The sequence below is a fragment of the Phyllostomus hastatus genome, unplaced genomic scaffold, assembly GCF_019186645.2.
Source record: "Phyllostomus hastatus isolate PE091 unplaced genomic scaffold, TTU_PhHast_1.1 phas_contig_86, whole genome shotgun sequence".
Taxonomy (NCBI): domain Eukaryota; kingdom Metazoa; phylum Chordata; class Mammalia; order Chiroptera; family Phyllostomidae; genus Phyllostomus; species Phyllostomus hastatus.
This window is the reverse complement of record NW_025333977.1, coordinates 40,910,993-40,937,621: the sequence shown is the minus strand read 5'-3', so window position 1 is coordinate 40,937,621 and position 26,629 is coordinate 40,910,993. Positions and strand designations below refer to the sequence as shown.

The 26,629-nt window shown below is 39.0% G+C and overlaps 2 protein-coding genes across 7 annotated transcripts in view; both read left to right on the top strand.

Annotated features, from left to right (window-relative positions):
• Positions 1 to 18,071, top strand: part of ATP13A3 (ATPase 13A3) — an 88,410-nt gene extending 70,339 nt beyond the window's left edge. For 5 of the 6 annotated variants that reach the window (XM_045851004.1, XM_045851006.1, XM_045851002.1 and 2 more), the window contains 4 exons: positions 2,106 to 2,194; positions 6,001 to 6,081; positions 7,584 to 7,673; positions 14,632 to 18,071. In XM_045851004.1, coding sequence (XP_045706960.1) covers positions 2,106 to 2,194; positions 6,001 to 6,081; positions 7,584 to 7,673; positions 14,632 to 14,829 — 458 coding nt within the window. In that variant the 3' untranslated portion in view covers positions 14,830 to 18,071. The remainder of the gene's footprint in view (positions 1 to 2,105; positions 2,195 to 6,000; positions 6,082 to 7,583; positions 7,674 to 14,631) is intronic. The other variant, XM_045851007.1, reaches the window with a different exon arrangement.
• A 3,589-nt stretch (positions 18,072 to 21,660) lies between these two features.
• GP5 (glycoprotein V platelet) lies at positions 21,661 to 25,040 on the top strand. The gene is made up of 2 exons (XM_045851950.1): positions 21,661 to 21,682; positions 22,974 to 25,040. The coding sequence occupies exon 2, from the start codon at positions 22,983 to 22,985 to the stop codon at positions 24,693 to 24,695; it is 1,713 nt and encodes a 570-aa protein (XP_045707906.1). The 5' UTR covers positions 21,661 to 21,682; positions 22,974 to 22,982; the 3' UTR covers positions 24,696 to 25,040.
• Positions 25,041 to 26,629: the final 1,589 nt, after the last annotated feature.

Sequence of the window (26,629 nt, the reverse complement as noted above, 5' to 3'; positions counted from 1 at the left end):
AACGATCTGGTATCATTAACAAATCTGTGATGCCATAAGCTGGGACATATTTAATAACTTGAGATTACATATTACGTTGCATTTGAAGTACTTAAATTACTCTTTCCTAAGGGACCTTCATTATATTTCCATTTTATAGTTCAAGTAATTCGACTCTGAATGAGTTGCTTGTGTTCACAAGCTTTGTGGCAGAATCTAAAACAGTCTAAATATTTAACTCAAGGAGCATACTCCCCTGGCCCTTAATCACTACCGGCACAGAATTTGTTTTGGTAGCTGTCTTCTGGTGAAGAGTACTTGTACTCTGATAGGATTACTAAGAAATTACTGACCAGGCCAGGCGAAGTCAGGCTGAGAGCACAGTGCACTGGAAACTCATGTGTCTTTAAAATGAACACCTGATTTTTCCATTCTTAGTTGAAATCCTTAATGGTCCTTTTATTTGAGTGGTTACATAAATCTGCCAGCTATCCACCTCCCATGTCAAATGAATAGTTGCCTCTTTTTCTCCCCCTGGAGAAATAGAAGAGATTGAGTTGTTTATTTTCTCCTTTGCGCAGAGATTGTGGCTAAGTTTTACAGGTATGATCAAAGGGGGTTGCTCCAGAAGAAAGGCATGAAGATTTGAGAAACAGTGTTGAGGTAGATGTAAGAAGTTTCTGTGCCTGAGTAAATTTTTTCATCTTGGAACATGCCAGGGACTGGATTGCAAATCTATTTTTGCTTATAGCTGTGAAAATGTGATAGAATTTGAAAAACATTCAATACGGGCTTTACTTTATTGGAACAAAAGTAGTTCTCTCTGCACATCTATCTGTCTTTGGTCTTGTATTCTGACCATTTCTTTCTGTCCTTTTTCTTTTTAGTTTTTGTGTGTGTGTACTTACAACCAGCATTTTTCTAAACACTTTCTTTAACTGACCACAATAACTATTTGAGTAATATTATAACTTATGTACTAGAAAACAGTATGTGTGTTTATAACAGTGTTTTATAGAACAGTAAACATTGGCACATAATTTTGAACATACTAATAAAGTTTATATTTATAAATGACTCCCACATTCAATACTACTGTTGAGACCCCTTCATTTACAGTTCATAATGTAGAATATTGACTCCTTTATCCAATATGAAGGCTTCATAATAAAGTTTTGGTCTTAGTAAAGTTTGAGTTTAAAGCTGACCTCAAATGGGAACTTGTAAATAAATATCCAGATGGAAGAAAAAAAGGGGGTGAGAGTCGAGGCCCATCAGTGTAATCAGGAAATTCCTGAGCCTCCTTCATGGCCTGTGGTGTAGGGTGTGCTGGTACACATGCGTGCACGGTTAATAAAAGGGTGTGCTGGTACACTTGAGTGCACGCGCACTCATGGTAAAAGGGCCACCAGCGGAAAGGGTTTTTGTCGCATTGGAAAAGTGACTCAAAGTACTATTGGGTGGGATTTATTATTCCTAGCTTTCACAGTCAGCCATAAGGGTGGCCCACATTTAAAATAATAAATGAGCTCAGTTTTTAGGTTTTAGCTCACATTTTTTTGTGGAAATATTTTCAAGGAAGAAGTCAAATGAAAAAGTGGAATTCACTTAATGGAAATATACTTTCATTCAACTTAGAATGTCTCTCTTTAGGATTATAACATAATAATACTGAATACTGAAATAATAACCTAATACTGAAATAAATGTTATTCAGCATTTTTACAATCAACAGTAATTGTCATTGCCTACATGTTTAAATGATTATCTCATTTTGCCATACATAGTCTAGTCTCCTAGTTGTGAGTTGTCTATTGGCTTGATTATCTTACATAGAAGCTATCTGGGAGAAATACAAATAAATGTCCATAAAGATCTGTCTCTCACTTCTTAAAATGCTGTTTATTTTGATATCATACAAATGAATTCTTTGGTCCTGAATGACGTATCCTACTCTAGGCAATAGAGCATAGAGCATGCTTTATGTACATCATCAACCTAAATAGAAGCATTCGGCATTGAAAACCAAATTTAGGGTTGACGGTATTGACAGTGTGCCAGTAGTTATTATACACCATTTTATATAAAAGGACCTCCTGATTTAATTGTTTTACTTTATTTTTCAGATCTTTTTGTTGTGTCTGTGATTACTTTGTATGCTTTCATATTATTCATCATGTTGCATCCAGTTGCCTCTATTGACCAGGTTCTTCAGGTAAGGCTTAATTTAAGCACATCAATATTATTGTTTGAGGAGTGATAGTATCTGGGTCAGTAACAGAAAATGACACGTTAGTATTACTTTACACAGCAAAGGGGACTTCTAGATGTTTGCAATGGCTTAAAATCTATCCCTCTACTCTTACTTGACTGGGGAAAGAGACTCAACTTCTATGTTTCTTTTTTCAAGGACCTCCTCTTTCTGAATTTTCTAAGATACAGTTATATGAATCTAAAGATAACCTCTAATAAATAAAAAACATAACATAATTAAAACAGCAGCTTTTATTGACTCTACATGCTGTTTTATTTTTATTTCCTGTTCAGTTTGCTTTTGGCTCCATTTTCCTTTGTCTACAAATAAATATATCTTGGTCTTTAAAAACAAAAAACTTTGATTCTGTTATTGGATCTGTCCCTTACAAACCAATTTTTTTTCAACCTACTTCTTGAGAATGATGAAATATTTGTTATATACAAAAGAATATGAACACATTTAAGTTGTTAAGCATAATAATAACAAAATAACACCCTTAAGCCTGTTATCAAACCTAAAAAAGGTCATATCACCAACACCAGGCACTGTTATGTGCCATTGTCCAAGCACCCTGAGGGAATCCCCGTTCTGATTTTGACCTCAGTGTCTTGCTTTCATACTTGTAGGTATGAAATCATAAAAGATAGTTTTGCTTGTTTTTGAACTTTATGAAAATGATATCTTGCTATCTGTGTTCTTCTGTGATTTGCTTTACCCTGTCAGCATTGTTTCCGAGATTCGTCCATGCATTTCATTTTTATTGCTATATAGTGTTCCACTATAGGATTATACTATAGTTCATTTCTCCATTCTTTGTTGGTAAATAATTGGGTTATTTTCTTTCCTGTATTAACAGGGCTGTTAGGAACATTCTTGTACATGTCTTTTAGTGTGAGGGAATGAGAGGGGGGGAACCAAAGAGTGGGGATGGTGGTGGTACATCCCAGGTACAGATATCAAGAGCGTGGTGCGTTGCTGTAGAGAATTTAAATACGGCAGTTAAGCCCACTAAAAGTCCATTTTTTAAAAATACCACCATATGCTGGGAATTTTAAACAATGTCAGAGATAAAATACTACTTCCACAACCACCCACTCTACCTTGCTGTACCACTAGGGGGAAAGGGTTCTCTGGTTTGTTGCAGTGTAAATTGGAGCATGTGCTCTTCAGCTTTCTCAAATGTGCCAGCTTGTTTTCCAGAGTGATTGTACCAGTTTATACTTTCATCAGTGTTTGAGATCCATTGTTACACATCATTGCTCACACTTGTCTAGTGGATGTAGAGTGTTATATCATGATGGTTTTAATTTGCAAATTATAAATTGTAAATTGCTAATGGGGTTGAGCATTTTTCATGTGTTTATTGGCCATTTTTGTGAATTGCATATTCATGCTTTTTACTTTTTTTTTTCTATTGGGATGTTGTCTTTTTCTTATTCTTAAGAGTTCCTAATGTATTTGACTACATATGTGATAAATAACTTCTTCCAGTTTGTGGCTTTTCCTTTGTTTATAATATCTTTCTTTAAGACAATTTTATAATTTTACAGTAGTCAAGCTTAACTTTTTATGTTCTATGCTTTTTTATGTCTTAGTTTGGCAGATTCATTTATCAGAATTATATAGATATTTTTCTTTCATAGTCTTTAAATTGATCTTTTTATATAATTTATATATAGCCTTTGAGATGGGCATCAGGTTTCTTTGTTTTCCTCATAAATGCCCACTTGCTTCAGTATTATTTGTTGAATAGTCTCATCTTTGTCCACTGATCCTTCAGTGAGTAATATCTCTGTCCTCTCAGTTTTTCATGTGTGTGACCATTGCCTGATAGGGGCTCTGCAGTTTCTTCTTTAGTTCTCTTTGTCTTTCTCTGTGCCAGTACCACATTGTCTAGATTATTAGGACAGTATAAGAAATTCTGATATATGGACTCCTCTCCTCACCTCATACTGTTGTTCATCTGACCTTTTTGTCTGCTCTTGAGCTTTTCCTCCTCCATATAAATTTTAAGTTTAGCATGTCAAGTACCTGGAAAAGCTCTCTTGGAATTGTTATTAGAAATAAATTTGAGGAAAAGTTGATTTAGTATCACTTTCTAAAACAGTATTTTATTCCATTTCTTTAGGTCTTGTATGTCTTTCAATAAAGTGTGACAGCTTTTTTTCCTGAATGTTGTAATACAAGTTTTTGTTGGATTTATTTCTGGGGTAGTAGTAGTATTTTTGTTCCTCTGATAAATACCTGTTTAAAATTACATTTCCTAATTCTTTTATGCTCGTACTGATGTGTTGTATATTCATCTCATATTTAGCAGGCTTGTCAAGCCTGCTAAACATTTTTAGATTCTCTAGGATTTTCTCCTTTAGATAGTCATCACCTATAAACAACAGTAAATGTTTTGTTTCTGACATTTCAGTGCTTACACCTTGTATGTGTTTTTCATGTCTACCAACCTTATTAATGTTCGTTGTGATGGTAGTGGTATGCTTGTCTTGTCCTTGACTCTAAAGGGAATGAGCTTAATACTTTACCATTGGATATATTATGGGCTATAGGTTTCTGGTATATACTGTCTGTCAGGTTGAGGAAGCTTCCTTCTAGTGTGATTGCTTTAAAATAGATGATTAGTTTTATCTAATGCTTTTTTACAGCTACTGAAATGATCATACCGTTTTTCTTCCTAGAGAATGTGGTGAATTAGAGTTAGACTGGTATTCAAATGTTGAACTAACATTCTATTCCATAAACCCAATTTGGTCCTGATGAATTCTTTTTTATACTCTCTGGATTTGGTTCTATGATTTTGTTTAGGATATTTGCTTCTTATTACATGAGTAAGATCAGACTTAATTTTCCTTTGTTCTATGTTATTGAGAGGTTTGCTATCTAGGAGCCCACTAAGAGTAGCCTCATAAGAACAAAAAAAATTACTGATCCCCAGGAAATCCCAGGGGATTTAGAAGCTCTGTGTGAGACACTTCTGTTGCCTCTATCACTGAGGAAATTACAAGAGTTTTAAGGGCCAGGTGTCATAAATCAGGGACAGAGACCAAAAATATATTTCTTAGTATGATGCCCATCAGTCTGGTAAGCTACCCTCGTCTTTCGCCTGGATTACTATTGCTTCTTGCTAGAGTCATAGGTGTTTTTCTAAAACAATAGATCATATTACTCCTCAGTATCTATCACAGTGTCTTAGGTATTTACTCATTGAACATTTGCTAACTAAAAGGATGAATGTGTAAGGGAGAACTTTTCCTTTTCTTTTTTAGGCCTTAGAAATTAATCACAGATTTTAAAGTACAAGCTTACATCATATTTCTTGAATTGATCTGTATAGTTCTTTTTCAATTGTCTTTATAACAGTTACAGAGATTTGAGTACTATAATCATTGTTAGCTCATTATCTGCTTCAATGTTTAAAGACAGGGAATCCCTAGAGAATCCCTATTTTAAAATAGGGACTTGTTAAAAATGTGTAGTCTGGAACAGCATGGGTTTTTGAATTTGAGTGATTAGGATTTGACTCTAAACTCAGCCAGTTTCAAAATTTTTTGACCTTCAGTTATTTACATTTTGAGCTTTATCACCTGAAAAGTGGACATAATATCTGCCTTGTGGCATTGTTGAGAATTGAGTAGATATTCTATGTGAAGGTGCTTGGTACATAATAGGAATTCATTTAATTTTAAAGTTATGATATAATGCTATAAATATCAACTAAGTACTGTAGTTTTAACTTACAAATTTGTGTCTTACAGATAGTGTGTGTACCATATCAGTGGCGTGTAACTATGCTCATCATTGTTCTTGTCAATGCCCTTGTATCTGTCATGGTGGAGGTAAGCACTTAAGATAGTCAAATGACTGCCTTGCTGCTTTGGGATTCTTGGTGATTTAATGATAATGAAGGAAGAGGACAGGTAGCATTATGGACGCCCACAAAGTTTCGGTTTTATTTTAGTTAAACTCATTTAGCCCTTTCTTCTGAACTTTTTCATTAGTTAAAGGATATTAGTTAGGTGCACACATACAGATTAGAGAAAATAAGCAATGAGATAGCAAGAATTAGTGATTGATAGAAAGGAGAGAAGATTGGTGCTGAGAATTATGGGGGGAGTGTAGGAGGCCCATCAGTAAAGAGGAACCACCAAGCCTGCTGGGGCAGGGTGTGGACTGGTGCTCAGGCGGCCCATAAGCTGGTGGCCAAGAAATCAGAGTGGGCAGGCACTACCCAGTCCTTTGATGTACAATAAAACTCCCCTTTTTAAAGAAGAAAAAGGAAAGGGGCTTTCTCCATGACATATATTAAATATTAATAAGAGAGTTATTGAGAATACAAAATAATGACCATTATGAATCTGTCCAGTCTCAGCATTGAGCACTGGAACTTCCTCCTTGATCTTTGCTTTTCAGTTCCCTCTAGAGGGAATTACTCTCCTGTCAGGAGTGCCTTTAGATCCACTTCTATAAAAGGAGCTACTGAGTTCTCATATTTGCTGCTTATTAGTATAATTTTGTCTGTTCTCAGAACTGTTATTCACTCCTACAGTAGCAATGTATAAAACAGAAGGAGATAACAGTTGTGATTTTTAAGTTAAGGGTTTCATAGGGCATGATTTTGAATTAAAATTAGGTAATTTGTAAAATGTATACCTTAGTGATAATAGTTTTTGACTTGGAAATTATGCTTAATTATCTTTCTAAAAGATGATTTTGTATTTAAATTTGGGTCATAGTATGCAGCATGGATATTATGGTACTGGTACTGAATTTTTCAAATCGCCCAGTGGAAATGTGTTTTTGCTATTGTATGTATGAACAACAGAAAGCATATCCAAGACATTGTATTTTAAAAGCTTTTCTTTTTCTATAGTGTAAGTTCATCTTTTCATTCAGCTGCTTAAGATAAAATATTGTTATCAAATAGATTTTTAGGGAATCCTTTCATAATCCCTTGTAATTTGTTATTCTTGCTCACTATCAAAAGAATTATTTGTATTGGGCTCTGATGAAATCATACTCATAGATATAGAATTAATCTTACTCAGTGGAAATAACTCATTGTTAAGAAAAAGACTTTGGATTATAAGCATTATTTTAATATGGGGAAGACCCCATTATCCATATAAAAGTAATGTTTTGTGGAAATTTTAGAGGTCTCATTTTATCAAGTATTTTATGATGATTTATTACAAGAAATCATGTTACTGAAATTCTGTATATAACATCAAATCATGTTTTTCACTAATGATTCAGCATTGTGTGATTCTTTTTAAATGTGCACATTAACAAGGAATGACTTAGTCATTTTTAATTCTTAACTCACTGGACTATCTCTCAGAACTTCTGCCTTGACACGGTCCTTTGGAAAGTTGTGTTCAATCGAGACAGACAAGGAGAATACCGCTTCACCACCACACAGCCGCCACAGGTTGGAAATCAGCACTTGCTCTCAGTTCTTCGCGTGTGTCTAGGCTCTTTCAGTTGTGTCCTCTGCATTCTGTAGAGTGGTGTTCTGTTGTGTGTTGCTTCCACCTTTTTCCTTGTTCCTGGCATTTTGTTTCTGGTAAGGAGTCCTAGAAAATGCCTGGCAAACCTTTGTCACAAGCTTTTCAGGACTTCAGAAATTTCCTAAGTCTCTTTTCCATTTCAATCCTTATTTTGCATGTGTGTGAGGGCCTTGTCCCCAGTGGTGAGAGTTAATTTTCCCATTTCTGTTGGGCTTAAATTCTGTGTTTTTGGTTTTTATAAGTCCCATTAGAAGCTAAATGAGATTTATGTAAACAAAATTATGGAAATTATTTCTAAATGGATCAACGTTCAAAGGTCAACATTTTCCAGCAATTATTTTTGGTGTCTTTTGGTATCTTAATTTTTGGTGGCCTTTTGGCTTTCTTCAGCATATGTCTCTCATTCAGAAAAATTTTCAGACAGACAGTGCTCATTTTTGTACAAACCATGGCTTAGGATTTTTGACTTTTTGGGCTCATTAAATAGCCTATTATTTTAAAAATATGCAAGCTCTGTGATAAGAAAGAGAAGAGAATCAAAACCCATTTCCTAATGCTAAGGTGCTGATGTATAGTTTTTAATAGAAAATATGTTAGTCTTATTTTTTAAACTGATGCCACTGAATTACATACAGCTCTACATACAGCTTTTGGGCTATAGGGAGCTTGATAATACAAAGTCTCATCCCCTCATTATCTTACTTATTTGTTTATAGGGTGAGTGATGTATTCTAAATCTTTAACTAAAAGTTTCTAAATATGAATCTTTTACCTATATTGACCCACAGGGAGGCTTCTAGAGTTCAAGAGGACTCCTTGGCATTGCTGAGTTGGGTCATTTTTTTAGCCTTCCTCCCCTCTGAGTAGCAACTTCCTGAGTTTTATTTTGGTTAGTCATCAGGCTTGGTGCCTAGTGTAATATCCTAAGATCCTTTTGTAAGAGGTCCTGGAGAGTGCCATTTCCTTTTCTAATGCTTTATGATGAATAGTGATAGTTTGTAACAATGAAATGCGTTTGGAATCAGCTTCAGAGTCTTTTTCTCAAAGCAGTGTAATGCCCAGGTGTCTGTAATAGTGGGTATGACCCGAGTTGTATTATAGGCTTAAGTCCTTCAGCCAAATCTCTTCTGTGTCTGTATTTCTTTTCTTTTGGTTACCTCACTACATTACTTCAAAGTGTTAACTTGGGCTCATCAGTCCTCATATGAGGTCCTTGTATGGGTAAGGCTCAGGCCAAGGAAAACATTTACATTGAGTTTTCAGTTTCTCCAGAGAGATCTTTGACTGTTTAACTAAACAGGAAGTAAATGTAGGTTCTGAGAGGAGTTATACCCTGATTTAGTCAGAATTGGGTATCATGAAGCTCCTTTAAAATTTGAATTGGAAATCCTTCTTTACTTTTCAACTAAAATTAAATAACAGAAAATTCTCTCATTTGCTATATATCTAATTTTTAAAAATATGTTAGGAAGTATCTGTCTTTACTTTTAAGAGTTTGTGTCTCTCATGCGAAGTCCTAGCTCTGAAGCGTGTAGGGGAGAGCGAAGGTAGAGAGAGTGGCCCAGGGCAGGTAGCTGCAGCGCGTCCCGTGTGCTTATCAGTTCTGAGAATCACTGCACAGACAAGAGCTGCAGCCTTCAATGTCTGTAGTCATGGTTAAGAAAGCATTTTTTAAAAATTTTTGGCTTTTAAAAAGAGAGTTTTTAACCTCTTGGCACAGAATGATACTCTTGCCTTCTGACATGTATGTATGTATTGTGGTGTCACTATACATATTTGTGACCCTTCAAGAGCCAGTCATTCATACTACTGTAAGGCTGTGGTTCTCAGGGGCACTCTGTCACCCCCTGGGGACATCTGGCAGTACCTGGACACAATTGGTTGTCACAGTCTTGGGTCGGGGGCGGGGGGTGTTGCTATTAGCATGTAATTGGGTAGACACCAGGGATTCTGCTGAATGAACGAACATCTTACTTAGTATGCTGGACAGCCCCTCACAACAAGGAATATATAATCAAAGATGTCAGTGGTACTCAGGCTGGAAAAACCTTGCCATAGGTGAAAAAGAAAGTAAAGATCAGTGTGACTGGCAATAGATGTTGATTTAGAACTTCTGTAGCTTCCATAATTTTCCCTCACCACAAACTATTCCACGTTTGCCCATTCTGTGCTCTTACTACCAAGAGTTCCATGAAGTCGTCTCAGACGGAAACTCCCAGCCCTCTCTGTATTAATGTCAAGGGAAGAAAATTTCTGTTTCTCTTTTTTCTTCCTTATCATAGATATTGGAGACAATTGAGCTGAGTTGAAAGCTAGAGACCCTGGAGTAGGCTTCAGGTCTTAGTTGAATTGGGAAGTTAAGAACCTTACCTGGAAATCTCTAGTAACCATGTCCAAAATATCTGGTGATCTACTAGGCACTGTACAGTTATGTCCAGGATCCTTCCAATTTTAAGACATTTCTAACTTCATCTTATACATAAAGAAATAGCATTCAGTTCCCTTGCCAAGGTTTTGCATCTGATGAAGGACAGAGTTCAGAGTTGAAGCCAGGGTTTTTGAATTCAAAAGGAGTGTTTTTCCTACTGTATACCACATTACCTCACATATTTTGGACAATAAAGAGGTAAATTAATGTTACAATCAAATGAGAAAATGGAGACAAACAATAGTTACTGTTCTTAGTACCTCCTTTTTATAGTAGACACAGTATGAGGCATTTTGTATGAATTCTCTAATTGTTAGAACAACCTTGAGATTCAGGAATGTCTTTAATTTCATTGTCCCAGTTTTCACAGATGAGGAAACAGTGTTAGAACTAGCATTCAAATTTAGATTTATGTGGACCTAGCTCCATAGTAGTTCTATGTGAAAAAGCTTCTATTCTTTAAAGATGAAATAAACTTTTAAGTATCATTTTTATTTAATTGTAGACATTTTAGATATTGTGTTCTTTTTTTTAAAGATTTTATTTATTTGTTTTCAGAGAGAGGGGAAAGGAGGGAGAAAGAGAGGGGGACAAACATGATGTGTGAGAGAAACAGCGATCGGTTGCCTCTTGCAAGCCCCTATCCCAGGAACCTGGCCCACGACCCAGGCATGTGCTCTGACCGGTAATGGAACCGGCAGCCTTTTGGTCCGCAGGCTGGCTGGCGCTCAATCCACAGAGCCACACCAACCAGGGCTAGATACTGTGTTCTGCTTGGCCTGTTGGATGTTCATGCAGCTAACCTAATTTATATACAGGAAGGGTTTTTACATAATACTAATTTGTTTCTCATAGTAATTGATTTTTTAAATTTATTTTTTATTGTATTTTTCCATTATCATATATTTTAGTGATCATTTTTCTTATTGATGCTCAGTGGCCTGAATCAAATTGAAAACAGGTTAAGTAAGCCATGTGCAAATAATCGAAGTTAAAACTTTTATATAGCTAAATATTTTTCCCCGAATGTTAATACTACTTATTCTCTGACAAAAAAAAATTCTTGATGTATTAGTGATTTTCAAGCAGAAGTGTTCTTCAAAAAAAAAAAAATGCCTTGAGCTTCACCTTTGACCTACTGAATGAAAAACTTTCATTGGGAGGTCCCATCATCTCCATCTGTACTGCATATTCTCTTACTAAGAAGCACTAGTGTTGCGCTGGCCTGTGTGGCTTAGTTGGTGGGAGCACTGTCCCTCAACCAAAAGGTTGCAGGTTCGGTTCTCGTTCAGGGCACTTAATTAGGTTGCAGGTTCCATCCCTGGTCTAGGTGCATATGAGAGGCAACCAATTGATGCTTCTTCTGTCATTGATGTCTCTCTCTTTCCCTCTCTCTAAAAACAATAAAGAAATGTCCTCGGGTGAGGATTAAAAAAAAAAAGACAGCAGCACTGGTGTCTGTCTTCTGTCTGGTAAACCGAAGCTGAAGCTGAGTAGTGGTAGATGTGGAGCGAGAATTGTGTAGTTCGACCCTGCCTGAGGATATGTGCCTGATTATGTTTTCCTTTTGGTGGGAAGTTCCAAGTGTTAGCTGTAGTCTTTGTGCCACTTAGAATATTGTTCAAGCTTATTTATATAGAATACTAATTCTTTTTGTCCTTATTTGCTTTGTATTCAGGATTGTTATAGAAGATTTGTATGAAAACCATAGTACCTTTGTAATATTTCCTCTAAGCATGGCTTCTTATTTTACATGCCATTCATGAAAACATTTCCTAAAAGATATTGCAAAGATTAAACAGGCATTGGGGTTCTGGAATGAACAGCTTTAAATGGTCAAGAAGCAGGAGAATTTTTAGCTGTAGATCTTTTTGAAAGTTCTTTGTGGTTTGTCTGCTGGTCTCTGGTAGCCTCTTTCCCTTCCCTCAAGGATACACTTGATTATCTCACCAGGGTGTCCTTTCAGGAGCAACCAGAGCTCTGGTTGTGATGGCCCTGTGTGTTCCTGCTTCAGGGACTTACACCTACCTGTCTGGGGAGACCTGAGTGCTCTCGTTCTCAGCCCTGTGGTGCTACCCTCCTCGCTTTCTTGTTGCACAGTGCTTGCCTGTGTCCTCTTGCCACCTTCTTCTCCCCCTTGATTTATTTCTCAACCCAGCGTTCCTGTAGCACCTCTTACTTTCTCTACCAGTGAATGATACAGTGTTTGAGGATGTGTGTGGTGTATTTATGCTTGTCAGCTTACGCTTGCCTATGTGTACTTTGTGTGTGTGATGATGTTTGGGGGAGGTGAGGGCACAGGGACAGCGTGTGTGTCTTAATTACAATGGAGGGGGTATCCCTAGTGTTGCTTGTGACATAATTTATTTTCCCTGAATTATAACAAGTGTACCTTGCTTTTAATAGGGAAATGGGGATTTTTTTAAAAAAACATGTACGCTAATGTAAAAAAACAACTATTGAATTGTGATTCTGTTTGCAGTGAAATTAGTTTTATTTTTATTGCTTGCCTCGCTCTCCACAGGCAGGGAACAGTAGACTTAGAGAGGTGTGTGTGTGTGTGTGTGTGTGTGTGTGTGTGTGTGTGTGTTCCGTTTGCACACACCTGGCTGTGACATCCCGTAACTCAGCCTGCTCTGCATTGCCTTGCAGCCTCTCTGTTTCTTCTCTTTCATAAAGTCAGCATTCACCATTAACCTTTTGCGTGGTCCTTTAACAATGCTATATGCCATAAAATAAAAAGTGACGGCTTTCAGATTGATTTAGGAACAATGATCTTTTCTGCAATAAAATTGAAGACCTTAAACACCTTGGGGAAAAAGATAGGTCCAAGTAGTGAGCCATCACCTCAGAGTAAATGTTAAGGTTTCTTCTGTATGTGCCTGCACTGGAAAGGAATTGTTATTTGGGTCACCTGAAGAATCCTGTATCTAGTCTCTTGTGTATCTTAATGCAAAATATTTTCTTATGGTCTCCTTTTATGGTGATGGTAATAACTCTTTTTTCAGGTAGATGACTAATCTTAAAATCTGTACCTCCCTTCTCCCTGCAGAATTTTAAAGTATACCTTTCTTGTGACCACAGTTTTTGCCTCTAACTTCTTGGTAGCAGTGCATATTATTGTGTTATGTTGACAAAGCAAACAGATCTTTAAAAGCATGTAGTTATTATTTATTATGATCTCAGTGCTGCCGCATGCCCACACCAGTTTTGGAGAGGGAAAGAGTGGTAGGTTCCTGGCAGTTGTCTCAGTCAAGTGAGAAGGCCCGCCAAGTCCAAATATGGAAGGGGTTTCATTCTAAACTATTTTGCAGTTCTCCACTGGCAAATTTAGAAACACAGTTCCGAATATATATGTTACAGCAAATCTGCCTTTCTTGCTCGTGAAGACATTGTGAATGTTAGCATTAGAACACTCATCGCAGTTTTGGTATGCTCCCATTGTGCGAGGTTACTTTGATTGAGGTGAGACCTAGTTGTGACCTGGGTTATATGTTGATGGCAAAATAAAATGACCTGGGGTGTAAATTTTGCTTTGAAGAAGCAACAGCCAAAATAATTAAAAATAGACTGTACTTTAGAATTGTTTAGTTTTATTTCATTTCTTTATCACAAATTTCAATTAAGGTAAATTCCGAAGGCCTCTAATGAATTTATATTTCTGTACAATAGCAAGGGACTCTGCTTTCTTGTGTTTCAAGAGTTATTTATCTAAGATCACAATCATAAAAAACATCAGGATTGATTAGAAGGATTTCAGTGACAGCAGAGCTGTGTATAATGAAATAATACTAAGAAATAGTACTTGCTTTATAGCTTTTTTATGTACCTCTTTCCAAAGGTGGAACACCAAGGGAAGCCATCATTATAAAATAAAATTATTTTTATATTCATGAGAATATGATTTTAAAAGAAGTGATTGACATTAAACATGATCTGACTTCTAAATTTGACCTGATAATACTTTCATAATGTTTAATGCTCTGAAAGGTAATAGTAACAGTAACAATGATAACTTTACACTACTTCTTTCGAAAATAATCAGGTAGCTAAATAATAGTACAAAGGATAGTTTGGGATAGAATATGAAGGCTTCCATGTTAAATATTAAAAATATTTTCTTTCTTAATAGTTCAACATTACTCTTAATGCATTAGGTGTTTTGTGTTATCCATATCTTGGTTATTTTAAAATGTATCCATACACAAGAGAATAGGTATATAAAACTAAAAAAAGTAAATTACATTGATAACTAAAAAAATCTGACCTTAAAAAATGTTCCTAAATAATTGAAAGCTGACTTTTTTACATGGATTTTTTCCATTTGTTTGTGCTCAGAAGTCATTCCCCCTAATTTGTGTGTGTGAGTTGATGTACTGTGCTTTAACAAACTCATTAAAAACAAGCAGCCTTTAACCTACCAGGGTATTCTTTTGTCCTTATTTCCTTAGGAGGCAGTCGACCATTGGGGGAAGTGCTGCTTGTCCTGGGTCCTGGACTGTAGGAAGAAGATACCAAAAGCAAAGTACATGTACCTGGCTCAGGAGCTCTTGGTTGATCCGGAATGGCCACCAAAACCTCAAACAACAACAGAAGCTAAAGCTTTAGTTAAGGAAAATGGATCATGTCAAATCATCACCATAACATAGCAGTGCATCAGTCCCAGTGGTGTGCAAGTAGCAGTACTGAACAGAATGTAATTTTAGGACTTTCTGATCCTGTGTGTCAGAATGGCATCATTTCAATTAATGTTCCTTCTGATACAGTAGCTGATTTGAGAGCTTTGAAAACAAAAATAAGATTGGCCTGCCAGTTAAATTAATGATCGATCTGAAGTCTTCTTTCTTCATTCAGTAACTTTGAGTATTATATATATATATATATGTCCACAGTTTTCTTGATTGTTACCCTCAATGATATTCTTTGTATTGGGTATAAGAAGAAAGTTGGTATTTGGTAAGGTTTTAGACATTAGCTTTTGAGACTTAGTTTTTTCCTTTAAATTTATTTTCACAACCCCTCTTAGAAAATGTCCTCATTTATATACAGGCCCTAAGTGATGGAGAAATAAAATGGATGTTAGCCTCTAGTGAAATAGATAAAAACCCTGTTTTCATTTGATTCCAGTATTTCTTCCAAAGAATTCTGTATGTACATAACACCAGATTCCTTTGATAGCCTGGACTTAAGAGTGAGTTTTATGGTGTTGCTTATAGAACAACTCAGGTGATTTCCACTTATGGTTTTATATTTTCCATACAAATTGCCTGGGTTTTATTTTTCTAATCAGCAAGGTGCTTCACTGCCTTCTTGAGATGTCCCTCAAAATTATTAAGTGCATCTTGTGTTGTCCGGTGTCAGTAGTACAATTTGCTTCAGTTAAATGTTGTAAAACCTTTTTCACTAGGAAAAAAGATGATTTCTTTTGGCAGTAGATGTGGATCTATCCGTCTAATATTTCTTCGTACCTGTTCTGTCAGGTTTTCTATTGTTTTAAATGTCTTATTTTCTGCTTTTTAAATTACTTAAAGCCATTGGATAATAGTGAGTTAGGGTTTTTTTTTTTTTTAGTTTTATTGAGTTAGATTTTTGCCTTCTAAAATTTTTAAGATTTGATGTATGCCTATCAATACTAAGGCTTACAAATGGGTGGTTTTAATGACTGCTATTTTTTCAAAACAGTATGAACTTGGTAAGAGTTTGTTTTATGCCATTAGGTGGCGCCAGAAGTCAAGTTTACCTTTTCTTGGATTTGAATTTTATAAAGGAGCATATTTTGGTTGTGGTTGTTTCTGGGAGAAAATAAAAATGGAAACAAAGTTCAAGATTAGACATTTCTTGAACCAAAAGAAATGTGGATAATATTTGCACCTTTCTGTTTTGCCTAGTTAATGTTCAAATTCTAAACAAAGTGAAAGTAACTTTAAGAAGGCCTTTGTTGGTAAGATCCAGCAGTTGACAAAGCCCGCAGTTACGACACACAAGGAAACTGGCACTGCTGTAAAATGGACACTAAACTGCTAAAACTCTGGCGTTAGTCTATGTTCTTCCTTACCCAGTTGCATGCATGTGCTTTCCACTTCCAGCTGATCATTTTCCTGATCTGTACTTACCAATTTATCAAACGTTACCCAGAACTGTAAAATCAAAATGGTTCTCATTTTTTAAGGTGCAGTGACATGAGTGATGTTTGGTAACTATAGAAAAATGTAAGTTACACTCAGGATCACCGTTATTGCTATTGCCACTGATGATTCTTACAGAAATGCAATCACAGTTTTCCATCAGAAAATATAATAACGATATGAACACACATTAGATGATAAGGACAATTGTTCCATGAATGATTCTATGAAGCTATGCATCTTAGACCTCTTGAGCTGTGAATTAGCACTGTTTTCTATAGTTACTTACCCTTTTTGATTGTTTTATAATTTCCACATTCATTTTCAACATGTGCAAGTGTTCTTCTTCAGTGATATCCCCAAATTGTAAATCTAACTCTTTGATTTAAATACTGATGCATATAATTAAGGTAATTGCTAAGTAGCAGCTTAAAACCCAATTATCAGATTGTATTTAACATCTTTAAGAGCATGATCATAAAGAGCTATATTTTTACACCCTCCCTTTTTTTAACATTTAGATTTTATAAGGGTTTTGTATCTTATCTGTCCATGTTGTTTTAAAAGAAATAAGGTTTTTAGGTAGGTGGAAAAGCATTTGTAGGAAATTAGATTTGAACGTAGACTAAGTGGTTGTTCAAGTTGTAATTGATGGCTTCCAGAGTACTATTTGAAGAATGTCTGTGAATATAGGTGTGGGTCCTACTCAGTGCCATAGATAGAGTCTTCTTTCTGTAGGTCACCATTACATAGTAATTTTGATTCTGAATTTCACATTAAATTATTTGAGTGTATACAGACCTAAATTTTAAAATCTGTATATATATTATTTTGGTGTATTAAGATTAATGAGTATTGCTGATTTAAATTTTATTTATGCACATACTTAAGGACAGAAATGTCCAGGAAAGTAATTGTTAAATAATGATATGTAACTTTTTAACTTTTTAAATAAATAACAAGATTTTTAATGTGTGTCTCCCTCAGGGTTGTTTAAAGTTTTTTTTCCTCCCTCAAATATAAATAGTGGTAACTATGTTTTGTATCTTCCAGCACCAACTGCTATAAAGCAATGCTGCAAATAATGCTTGAATAAAAATGGCTAAGCCGACAACAAAGTATATACTTTTTATATTAGTTTTATAGTCCTTGTATTCAAAAGCTTTCCAAATTGCACGTGCATTTAAACAAAACTGTTGCAGTTTTTACTGTATTTATTTTGTTTTCCCTGTTTATGAAAATACTGCACAGTTTCAAATGCATGGTAAAATATCAGTGTTTATATATTCTGCTTCCAAAATGACTATACATTCAATATTCAGAGAAGAGCAAAATTCAAGCTTTAGAAAACATTCTAAGATTTCTTGCATGTAATTTTGACATCTGAAAATAGGTTTTTGTATATTTATGGTGGGAGGTGGTTGGGAACTTTTAGCAAAATATGGGATGTTAATTTTTGTACAGTCTGGGTATTTACACATATTTTTAATGTATTAAAATTTGGTAATTATGTGCACATTAAATTAATAAGTAGTTAACTTCCTGTTATGATTTGTTAATTCCCTAAGACTTTGGAATTTTTTTAAGAAACTTTATATCAGAAATGATACCGCATCTTTATATTTTTAAAATTGTATTGCTGCTCAAGAATGGTACCCTGATGTCAAAAAGACATACATTCATAATTGTACATTCAGCACTGTAAATAGCCTTATGACGTCTTTTTTGATTGAAGCTATTCAAAATAAAAATGTAAATGAATGAAATGGCATTTCTCTTTTTTTGCGTCTTTATACATTTGTTTGGTTTTTAGTTACATGAATATTTCCCTCTCTGGATTTATTTTCCTACTTAATACTTTCTCATTTCCTTTTTTTTTTTTAAGCTCTGGGTTTTTAAAGGAAATAAATAGAGCATTCCACATAACTTTATGTCTGTGACTATCTGTGGAACTCTATCAGTCAGTTACAGTGGAGAGCCAAATATTAAGTGTCAGGAGGTCTGAGGGAAATGGCAAATTAATTGTAAGACCAAACCAAAAGCTAATATCATGTAAGACAATGTAAGTTTGATGTGAAGTGGCATCCACGGGTGCAAAAAAGAGCCCTCCAAGGAGAAGGACGCTGTGGAGCTAACTGCTGGTCATAGAGGCCTCAGACAAGGCAGATGTGTGTTGGGCCTTCGTGCTTGCGTAGGTGTTCGCTGGTACGGCTGGGTCTGCAGAAGACCTGCATCCTCTGCTGTCAGCTGTGTGGCTGGCTGTGCGTGATGGATCTGGGTGGTGTGAAGGCCTTGTTTGAGCCCAAGTTCTTCCATGCACTATGGCTTTTATGGCAGATGGTCATGTCCCCACAGCCTGCTGGTGTGAGCACAGCTCTTTCTGTCCTTCCTCTTCCCCACTACAGCACTGCCAGTCGCCGCCGTCTGAGTGTTTGTACATTGCAGAGAAGGACAGGAGTTCTAGGAGTTTGAGACTGTCTCTGTTCATAGGTAGGGTTGTGGTTACTCTGCAGAGAGATCCCTGCTGTGCCCTGGCCTCTGAGTCTCCCTTATGTAGGAAGAAAAGTATGACATCCAGGCAGATACCTGCTCTTGAATGGCCACATCCCATAGGCCAGGGTTCTGTGACTCACACAGAAGCTGTTCAGGACAGCAGATTTCTGACCTGGTTCATAGATCCCAGCCCCAAGGACTTGAACACTAGAGCTGTTAACCTCATTTCTCAAAATAATGCTTAATACCTTATTCCTTTGGTGGATGAACTCACAGTGTTCCTCCATCATCTGCAACATCTCTTCCCAGTTTTCCCTTGGGCAGTTTGAATGTCCTTGTCTCTTCAAAAAAAAACTTGGAGGCGATGCAGATTGGAGGTCTTCCTCGAGAAGTAGGCTAAAGAAGTTTCAGCAGAATCTGGCTCCAAGGTTTACTCTGATTATTCCACAGTACTTCCCAATCTATCTTACTACACTTGCTCCCTGGCATTTTCATGGGCACAGGGCCTTTCACTTGGCGTGCCTGTGCACGACTGACTTACGGGGTCACCAGGGTATCTGTTCTGGGCTCTGGAGTTCCCTCCCTTGGTTAAAGCTGGACGACGTCCTGCCATACCTGGCAGCGGCAGTGGCTTTCCCTGTGGTTTAGGACTTCATGACTTAGGAGTTAATTTCAGTCCGTTCAGCATTCACTGAGCTTTCACTACATTGGCTAAGTCAGAGGCTGATTGCCTTTTTCTTCTGCAAATGTCATGGATCAAAGAGTTCTTTCTCAACCAGGGTAAAATTTTAAACCCCTCCATACCACTCCACTGAGCAACTCCAGGGGTTAATGTTTATTCTTTCACAATTTAAGCACTGACTTCCCAGTATGCTTTAATACCTTTGTTTTTTTTTCCTTCAATAATGCCATTTTCCCTTCCAAATCACTATTTTTGCATTACAATTTATAAAAATATATTAGTGATATAAGCATGTTTAATAGAAATTTAAACCTCAGAGAAAGGTATGTAGGGAAGTCCACCTGTCTCCAGGTATCTTCCCCAAAAGGTGATTATTAAGGTTTCTTGGGTATATCATTCCAGAAAAAATATGAATATATTCCCATGTAAATACGTTTTGAAAAATGCTGCACAAGTGGAATTCCACTGTATATGCTCTGCTGCCCTTGTTTTCTGTCATTTGGTGTATCTTAGAAAGTTATGTCTGCTCTTGGAGCTCAGCTTTACGTAAAGTCTGCAAGGCATCCCATTGTATGCATGTACAATGCTGTAAACAGCCTGATCCCCGTTGATGGTCATTTAGGTTTGTTTCTCTTTCTGTTGTACAGTCCCACAATGAATGTCTTTGTGCACATATCTTAATGAGCATGTATGTATCCACAGGTTATATTTTTAAATCAGTGGAACTGGTGGACAAAGAATATATATATATTTTAAATTTGGTTGATGCTACTAAATTTTCCTCCGAAAAGTTTGCCCCAATTTATATGCCCACCAATGTAGTGTGAAAATGTCTATTCCTCACACTTTACAAAACACTAATTCTCAGTCTTTAAACATTAAAAGGTCATTTCAGTGTGGTACTGGCGCAGGGATTATCAAATAGCCAGGGGCAGGCCCACACTCATGAGATGCTGGCACCAACACTGCAGCTCTGAGGGGCCAGGGGTTTATGGAACTAGGGCTAGGACAGCTGGTTATCCTAGTGGAAGAAAAATAAAATGGGACTCAGCTCACATCATACACAAAAGTCAACTCTAGATGCATTCAAGACCTAAAAGCAAAGGGCAAAGCTATAAAAATAAAGGCATTATAGGGAAGTATATTTCTGATTTTGGAAGAAAGGGGGACTTATTTTAATAGGCACAAAATGACAAATTTTAAAAGATTGATAACTTTGACTACAATAAGACATATGTCAAAAGACCTCATAAAAATGGTGAAAAGGCAAACCACGAACTAGTTAGAAGGTACTTGTAACACCTATAACCAATGAAGGATTAGTATCCAAAATATGTAAAGAAGCCTCTAATTCAGGTTTTTTAAAGATATAAGCAAGCATACTTTGCACGAAGACAAACGGGCAAAAGAAAAATTTCTCAGAGGATGAAGAAGTGGCCCTTAAAATATGGAAAGATGTTCAAGGTCATTATTAAGGAAATGCAAAATTAAAACCACATTGACAGTCATTTCATATTAATTGCAAAAATGAAATTAAAAAATCATTTCCAAGCGTGGACAGAGCTGTGAAGCACGGAGACTGTGGTGCGCTGCCGGTGGCTTCGCGCCGGTGCCGTGGCTTCGGGAGGCAGTTTGACATCCCTGAGTTCACTGGAATGTGTGAACACCCTTCAGCCCAACCTGTGCTGCACAGCTGGACATATCTGACAATGTTTTCAGCCCTGTTATTCCTAGAAAGAAAGAAATGGAGTGGAGCCTTTGGGAATGGTCTTAACCTTATTCACCCAAGGGGTTGCGGCATTGGATTGAGAACTGGGGTGATGTGGCATGAAAAGGAAGCCCCAAGGAAGTGTGGCCCATCTAGGGGTGTGGTTGCTACTGGGACCCAGCTGTGTCACTAGGCTTGTCTAGCTAGCAGCACGGAGTTACATTGTGCCTTTTATGGAGAAACTTCTCTCCCTCCTGCTCTCATTCATTCAGCTTTGACAGCAGGACCTAGGTTGTGTATGATGTCTTCAGTTTGAAAACATTTGTCATTAAGAACCAGAATAGGCCCTCAGATAGGGCCCTTTCCATGACTGTTACTCTGCCAAAGTCTTTATCCTGAGGATGCAAGGGTACCGCCCTTTTCCTTTGGAAAGTGCTACATCACAGGCGAGGCCCTAAGCCTTTCAGTTGCTTTGGGGTGCAGCAGCATTTCAGGTAAGGCCAAATATTTTAAAAAGGAAATATGGGCAACTGGAGGGCTTGGCTAGTCTGTGTGCATACACAATAAAATTTAACTAGAAGAAATGATTTGTGTAAAATTATACCTGGTAAACATTGTTTTGGCAGTTAGTATGACTGTGTATATTTCACAGATAATTCAGTGTCAAGAGTATTATTTTTTTTATGCTCACCTGAGGACATTTTTTATTTCATTGCTTTAAGAGACAAAGGAGGGGGGAGAGGAACATTGATGCCAGAAGGAAGCGTAGATTGGGTGCCTCCCGTAGGGATCGTAGGTGCCCAGGCCAGAGATCGAACTGCAGCCGAGGTATGTGCCTTGACCAAGAATCAAACCGGCAACCTTTCCTTTGTGGGATGATGCTCCAACCAACTGAGCCACACTGGCCAGGGCCATGAGTGTTAATTTTTAAGCATCTTGGAAATGATAGCTTCTCAATTATAGCTCAGTCAGATATACTACTCTCAATTCTAGTTCTGTGACCCCCTAGTTAAATTACTGAACTTCCTTCATTCTTGGAGGATAATAATAGTATCTACACGGGGTTAGGTAAGGGTTAAGTGAATCGATTCAAATAAAGTGCTGGGCACAATGCATGGCATTTTAAAGTGGCAAGTAGTATTAACTGCTTTTTTTCAGGGTCGCCGAGGGTGTTCACTACCAGAGGGGGGCGCTAGTTGTTTTAGTAGAGTAGTTAGAATTGCGATAGAGCAGCACCGTGGTGATCAAAGAAATCAGGCAGTTACCGTTGTTAACAAACTTTGCTGCTCCCGTCGTGACTGGGTTATAGCCACCCCGGGGCAAGGTATAAAGTCACGAGCAGACCTATTTTATAATGGCCCTGCTCTGTGATGTCTGGAGCTTCGATGTGAAAATGATTATTTAATGAGTTTTCTGTATGTAAAGAAACACAATGTAAAGATAATTTACACAATGTAAATTATTTTTTACAAAATCTTTGTAAATATTTTTAAAGTTTTTTAAGCTTTCTAATAGCCTGAAAACGCTTTAATTTCAATGCTTTGTACTGAGAGTGGAAAATCAGTGAAACAAAGGAATGAGGCCTCATAGTGGAGAATGAATGAATGTCTTTTCACTCACCACTCAGGAAAATCTGCACATCTAAGGAGAGCGGATGAGTTAGTTGTATCTGGATCACATTCTGAGTCAGTGATAATACTGGCGAAGGAATCATGCCTCTGCAAAATTAAATTCCCAGGGTTACAAGCTCGAACATGAACGTTTGCCCTTGTGTGTTGTCCCCAGGTTTCAGACATGCCGAGGAGCACCCTGCTGTGCGCGGTGCTCTCGCTGCCGTGCGCGGTGCTCGCGCTCCTGCACGCCCAGCCCTTCCCCTGCCCGCCCGCCTGCAAGTGTCTGTTCCGGGACACCGCGCAGTGCTCCGGGGGCAACGTGGCGCGCGTTGCCGCCCTTGGCCTGCCCACCAACCTCACGCACCTCCTGCTTTTCCAAATGGGCCAAGGCACCTTGCAGAACCACAGCTTCAGGGGCATGACGGTCCTACAGCGCCTGATACTGTCAGACAGCAACATTTCCGCCATCGCCCCCGGCGTCTTCAACGACCTGATAAAACTTAAAACGCTGAGGTTGTCGCGCGACAAGATCACTCATCTTCCAGGTGCGCTCTTGAATAAGATGGTGCTGCTGGAACAGTTGTTTTTGAATCACAATGCGCTGAAGATCATTGACCAAACCATGTTTCAAAAACTGGTTAACCTGCAGGAGCTCTCTTTAAAACACAATCAACTCGTTTTCCTTCCTGCTAGGCTCTTCACACCTCTGGGGAACCTGAGATTGTTGGATTTATCGGAAAACAATTTGACTTACCTGCCCAAGGGATTGCTTGGGGCACAGGTTAAGCTTGAGAGACTTCTGCTCCACTCGAACCGGCTCATCTCTCTGGATTCGGGGCTACTGGATAGCCTGCGCTGCCTGATGGAGCTGCGGCTCGACAGAAACCACCTCCGTTCCATCGCTCCAGGGGCCTTCGACCGGCTCCACAACCTGAGCAGTTTGACTGTTTCCAGAAACCAGCTCGAGTTCCTGCCCACCGCGCTCTTTCTCCATTTGCACAATTTGACCTTCTTGACCCTGTTCGAGAACCCGCTGGAAGAGCTCCCGGAGGTGCTCTTCGGGGAGATGGAGGGCCTGCAGCAGCTGTGGCTAAATGGCACCCAGCTGCGCACCCTGCCCGCGGCAGTCTTCAGCAACTTGAGCCGCTTGTCTGCGTTAGGGGTGACCCTGAGCCCGCGTCTGAGCGCGCTCCCAGGGGGCGCCTTCCGCGGCCTCGGCAACCTCCGGGTGCTCGCTTTGCACTCCAATGGCCTGGCTTCTCTCCCCGACGGCCTGCTGCGAGGCCTCGGCGAGTTGCGCCAAGTGTCGCTGCGCCACAACAAGCTGCGGGCCCTGCCCCGCGCGCTCTTTCGCGACCTTCGCAGCCTGACGGAGGTCCAGCTTGACCATAACCAGCTGGAGACCATGCCTGGTGATGTGTTTGGATCTCTGCCCCGACTGGAGGAGGTCTCTTTGGGGCACAATCCCTGGCGCTGCGACTGTAGCCTGCGGCCGTTTCTGGCATGGCTACGACAGCACCCGGGCCTCCTGGGCAGAGCCGAGCCCCTGAAGTGCCACGGCCCTGGGCCGCGCGCTGGCCTGCCCCTCCAGGAGCTGCAGGACAGTGACCTGGAGTGCCCGAGCACCCTGGGTGGGTCTCCCCACCCTCCATCCCCGACCCGGCCGGCCCTGCAGGTGGCCCTCGGCCCCCCATATTTGGTGCCCAATAGCTCAGAACCCTGGGCATTGGCCCAGCCTGTAGCCGAGGGAAAGGGCCAAGACAATAGCCTGTTCTGGGGTCTTTATTTTCTGCTTTTAGCTGCTCAGGCCGTAGTAACTGGGGTCATTGTGTTTGCTATGATTAAACTCGGCCGGCTCTTTCCAAAATTAATCAGAGAGAAAGTTCTTGGTTGAGTCAATAAAAAAAAAACCCTCCACTTAATTAAAACATGACCAGAATATTGTTAGATGTGGTTCTGGGAGAATCCAGACAGGCTGTCTCTGTCTTCCTTTCTCATCTCCCTGTGGCCCTCTCCTCTCCCCCATATCCCGCCTCTCTGCCTCCTCCTCCTACGTCCCTTTTCGCAGAATAACCTTTACATTTGTAAATTGTGACTGCTTGCTTTACTTTATCCTTCCTTCCTCTCTGTGGTCCTGGGGATGTGGATTGTGTTTACCTCATCCTTGTGACTTTGTGCCCAGTTGGAGAGAGGGGTCTCTTCAACGTTTCTGAGGAAGGGTGAAGATGAGCCAGCCAGTTGCAGGCCAGGACCCGCTCCTGCACACAGATGTCTGGCAAATGTACAATAAATTAATGAAATGAATACACGCGATACGATTGATGGTGACTTTTCCTGGGGAAAGCATGGCTTGTTCTCTTTATCTACTTTTTCTTGGAAAAGCAGAACTCTTCCATCTCTTTCCCTTGTCCTATTTTTTTCTCACTATTTGTGTCTCTGTGGGCTATTTGGGAGAGTAACCCTTCTCCATTCATTCAGTGCATATTTTCAGAGTAGGCCTACTCAATGATAGGCCAAGAGACAAAAGAACACAGGGCCTTCCCTCCAGGAGTTCAGCACCCAGTGACAGGAGCCAGGACAGCGAGGTCAGGGCAGAGTGCCCAGGAGCAGGAGGAGGACCATGGGGAGGGTGGGTGGAGCAGAGATTTGAGAGAGAAGCTCACCAGGAGGTCTAAGTGTGTGTGCGCACGTGCGTGCATGTGCATGTCTGTGCATGCTCACGGGTTGGTGTGCAGGTGCGGGGATGGGGAGCATTGACCCAGAGAGTTCCTGCAAAGACTTCTGAAGCTGCTATGAGAGTAGTATGTCATTGATACTAGGTTAGTTTTCATTTTCTGAAACTAAATGCTGCCTCATTTCACAAGCATTTATGGAGTACCTAACATGGGGCAGGGGTTCATGAATATAATGACGAGCTTGGTTTCTAGTTTATTACGCTCGGATCACGTTCTCATTTATTCTGCCAACTGAAAGCAGTAAACTCTTGCTGCTTTCAATGGATGTCTGTGCTTGTGGCCAGCAGTGGTTAAAATAAGGGCTGGAGAGTTGACAACTGTGGGTTCAAATCCAAGCTCTACCACTTACTAATTGCATAGGACTTCAGGCAAGACAGTTAAATTCTCTGAACCTGGGCTTCCTCATCCCTGGGAAGGGATAAAGAATACCTACTCATAGAGTTGTGAGAATTAGAGGCATTAAAGCCTGTGATGACAGCCCAGCACCCTGCAAACAGTAAATGCGTAAATGTTAGCTCTTATTAAAGGGCAAGCAATTACTTGTAGGACTGCTGTCACGACTTCTAAAGAACTAAAGAAGAGCTCTGAGTTGCTTTTTCTTCTGTGTATATAATGGTGAGAACAAACTTCCTCAAATGGAAGGTTGCCTTCGACCAGTTTGTCTTCACGTATGGGTGCACTCGGCCTGTGCAGTCAGGCTCTGTTCTCACAATCAGAAGATCCAAAGCAGTGGATCTTCCAAACACCAACTGCACGTGGAATAGGAATTGCTGGGTTCCCAGCATTTGTAGGTGCACTTCTCCTTCAAGGTCAAGTTCATATGTCTCCTCCTGGTAAAAGCCTTTCCTGACTACTCAGATAGACTACAGTATTATTCCCCGCTCTATGTCCCCTCGAAGGCTGTCAGGCAATCGACACCCTCCCCACCCCATCTGCTCCTGGTCACCCTTCTCTTTGGTGTGTATATACGTTCCATGTGCCTCCTTGTCTAATTTATTTCCTCAGCTCCAAATTTTGCAACTACCTACAGCCTAAACCCCAGACATTTTTTATGAACTATGAACTCTAATCCTAGCCATTATGCCCTCAGGTA

What these genes read in the sequence shown, in the direction of transcription:
- GP5 (XM_045851950.1), top strand. Translation starts at nt 22,983, where the DNA reads ATGCCGAGGAGCACCCTGCTGTGCGCGGTGCTCTCGCTGCCGTGCGCG.